We start from the raw sequence: 2,500 nt of genomic DNA, 5'->3' as shown, positions 1-2,500 counted from the left end.
TCACCTTGACAACAACAACGAGTACGCCATGTCAGCGCTGCAGGTGAGTGACACGGGGACGTTTGGTCTCAGTGGACACGAGGACAAGACGCTTCACCGTGTACGAGTTTGTGTCAGAAAGAGAGGGGAGGAAAGAAATAGAAGGAAAAAGTTCTGACTCATTTCCTGTACGAGCTAAAGGTGGGTCAAAGCGTGGTTCTGCCCCCTCTGCACCGTACAGGAGTACCCCACCCTGGGTCAGCTGATCGACAAGCTGGTGGAGAACAACATCCTGCTGATCTTTGCCGTGACAGAGAACCTGAAGGAAAACTACGAGGTAAGATCAGAGATGTTTCCCACGATGCCGAGGGAACAACAAGCGTCAACACATTTGACTGATTGAGGGGCGTTGTCATGAGGCCTGTACATTACATTACATTACATTACATTACAACCCTTCGCAGAGGGGGGAGCAATTGAGGGTTCGGTGCCTTGCTCAGGGGCACCTCGGCAGGGGCTCGAACCGGCAACCCTCCCGTTCCCAAGCGGAAGCTCTACCCACTGAGCCACTGCCTCCCTACAGTAGGGACTCGCCCCCCTGTGCGTCGCCGGGACTGTGACTCTGCTTTGATGTGTTTCTGCCGCAGAACTACGCCAGCCTCATCCCAGGAGCCACGGTGGGAGTCCTGGCCTCAGACTCACGGAACGTCCTGGAGCTCATCATCAACGCGTACAAGGTGAGTCAGTGTTCCTGTGGCGTGGAAACATCTGAGGCCGGAGCAGGAATTCAACATGTCTGCGTGTCCTCTTCCTCCTCGCTCCTCCTCTCTCTTCCCCCGGCTACTCTGGCTCTGCTCTGGCATGTTCCACAGCAGGTCCACACTTGCCCCCCTCTGGCTGCGTGACTCGCTCTCTGTCTTCCTCACTCTCTCGCTCTCTCTCTCTCTCCCTCATTCTCCCGTCCTCGTCCCAAATCCCCCCTTGGGGCCGCTGACGAGTCCTCAGCCCTCTAATTACTTCATCAGCGACATCTTTCCCTCCCTCTTTCTGGCTTTGCCTCCTTCACCGCACAGACGAGGAGGAGGAGGAGGAGGAGGAGGAGGAGGAGTCCCTGTCATGGCACTGAGGCTGTGGTTCTCAAGAGGAGAAACAGGAGACGCACAGTGACAGGAGACAGTAGATTAGTATTTAGACTTGGCAGCAGTTTCGGTTTTCGGTATTGACGTCGTGCTACTGCGGCGTCACGGCAACCTTTCCCTCTTGTTTTCACTAAACACAGCCACACGCACTGTTAACCCCGTGTTTGCACCCAGACAGCCAATCAATCAGTCAGTCAAGTGTTCAGGCTGAGGTCATCGTCACTCTGGTTCAGCCCAGCACACACACCTGGAGCCATGACTCACACACACACACACACACGGAGGAGCCAGGTAGTTACAGTCTGGCACGTCACAGGTCAGCGCAGGGTGCAATCACAGGTCAGCTGAGGCCTCAGGGTGTGTGTGTGTGTGTGTGTGTGTGATGATTACAGAGGGCAGTGTGTTAGTGTTAGAGCCACACACACACACACACACACACACACCATCAGCACGTTTCCTCACCGGCTCTTCTTCTATCACAGTTTTTGCCGTCGTAACAGTAAACTAAATGTCTCCAGGACTCCAGAAGGCGAGGGTTTGCTGCAGAGTTCCAGACAGGAAGTAGCAGGCAGGTCCCTCTGCACTGGGGGCCGTATTTATGTAAATGTGCTGTTTTTCCAGGAACTGCGTTCAGAGATCGAACTGGAGGTCCTGGGAGACACAGAGGAGCTCCAGATGTCTTTCACAGCCATCTGCCCAAACGGGAGCGTCCTCCCCAACCAGAGACGCTGCGCCAACATCAAACCCGGAGACACGGTCGGTGCTACACACACTCTCCTGTCTGGTTGAGATGTTTCCGGTTAAGGGTTCAACCACTTGGTGCTCAAAGGGTGTGGCTGGGCCTGGTGCATGTACATGAGTCTGAGCACTCATGCAGTCTTACTACTGATTTCCACTCCTGGCAAAAGCGCCAATGTGTTGCTCAGCTACTTGGAATTGACCTCTGACCCCTGATAAGAGCTTTGATTCATTCCCTCCTCCTCCTCACATGCTTGAGTCAGTGTGTGAGCGGCTGCATCTCTACTGTAGAAGCTCCTTTGTCTCTTACGGTCAAATGATCATGATGAGTGTGTGTGTGTGTGTGTGATCGCTATGGAGACGCTGGAGAGGTTCAGAACAACACGTTCACACATTTAACAGGCCTGGATCTGACTGTTGGATGGATGAAGAAGAGTCACTGATGATGATGTTTCCTTCATGGCTTCTTCTTCTTCTTCTTCTTCTTCTTCTTCTTCTTCTTCTTCTTCTTCTTCTTCTTCTTCTTCTTCTTCTTCTTCTTCTTCTTCTTCTTCTTCTTCTTCTTCTTCTTCTTCTTCTCCTCCTCAGGTGATGTTCAACGTGTCGGTGGAGCTCACAGGCTGCCTGACAGGGGAGCATCACTT

At 53.0% G+C, this 2,500-nt stretch overlaps 2 protein-coding genes across 2 annotated transcripts in view; one reads left to right on the top strand and one right to left on the bottom strand.

The window, feature by feature from the left end:
• tssc4 (tumor suppressing subtransferable candidate 4) overlaps positions 1 to 2,500 on the bottom strand; it is a 94,966-nt gene that overhangs the window by 32,272 nt on the left and 60,194 nt on the right. The gene's annotated exons all lie outside the window — the stretch shown is intronic.
• itgb6 (integrin, beta 6) overlaps positions 1 to 2,500 on the top strand; it is an 8,384-nt gene that overhangs the window by 2,056 nt on the left and 3,828 nt on the right. The window contains exons 6-10 of the mRNA XM_076138492.1: positions 1 to 43; positions 221 to 316; positions 627 to 716; positions 1,740 to 1,874; positions 2,445 to 2,500. The exon at positions 1 to 43 is cut by the window's left edge and continues 119 nt beyond it; the exon at positions 2,445 to 2,500 is cut by the window's right edge and continues 362 nt beyond it. Coding sequence (XP_075994607.1) covers positions 1 to 43; positions 221 to 316; positions 627 to 716; positions 1,740 to 1,874; positions 2,445 to 2,500 — 420 coding nt within the window. The remainder of the gene's footprint in view (positions 44 to 220; positions 317 to 626; positions 717 to 1,739; positions 1,875 to 2,444) is intronic.

Source organism: Genypterus blacodes, unplaced genomic scaffold, assembly GCF_046128005.1.
Source record: "Genypterus blacodes isolate CSIRO-AG114 ecotype Tasmania unplaced genomic scaffold, CSIRO-AGI_Gbla_v1 ptg000371l_1, whole genome shotgun sequence".
NCBI classification, from domain to species: Eukaryota; Metazoa; Chordata; class Actinopteri; order Ophidiiformes; family Ophidiidae; genus Genypterus; species Genypterus blacodes.
This window is presented reverse-complemented; position numbering and strand designations above follow the sequence as displayed.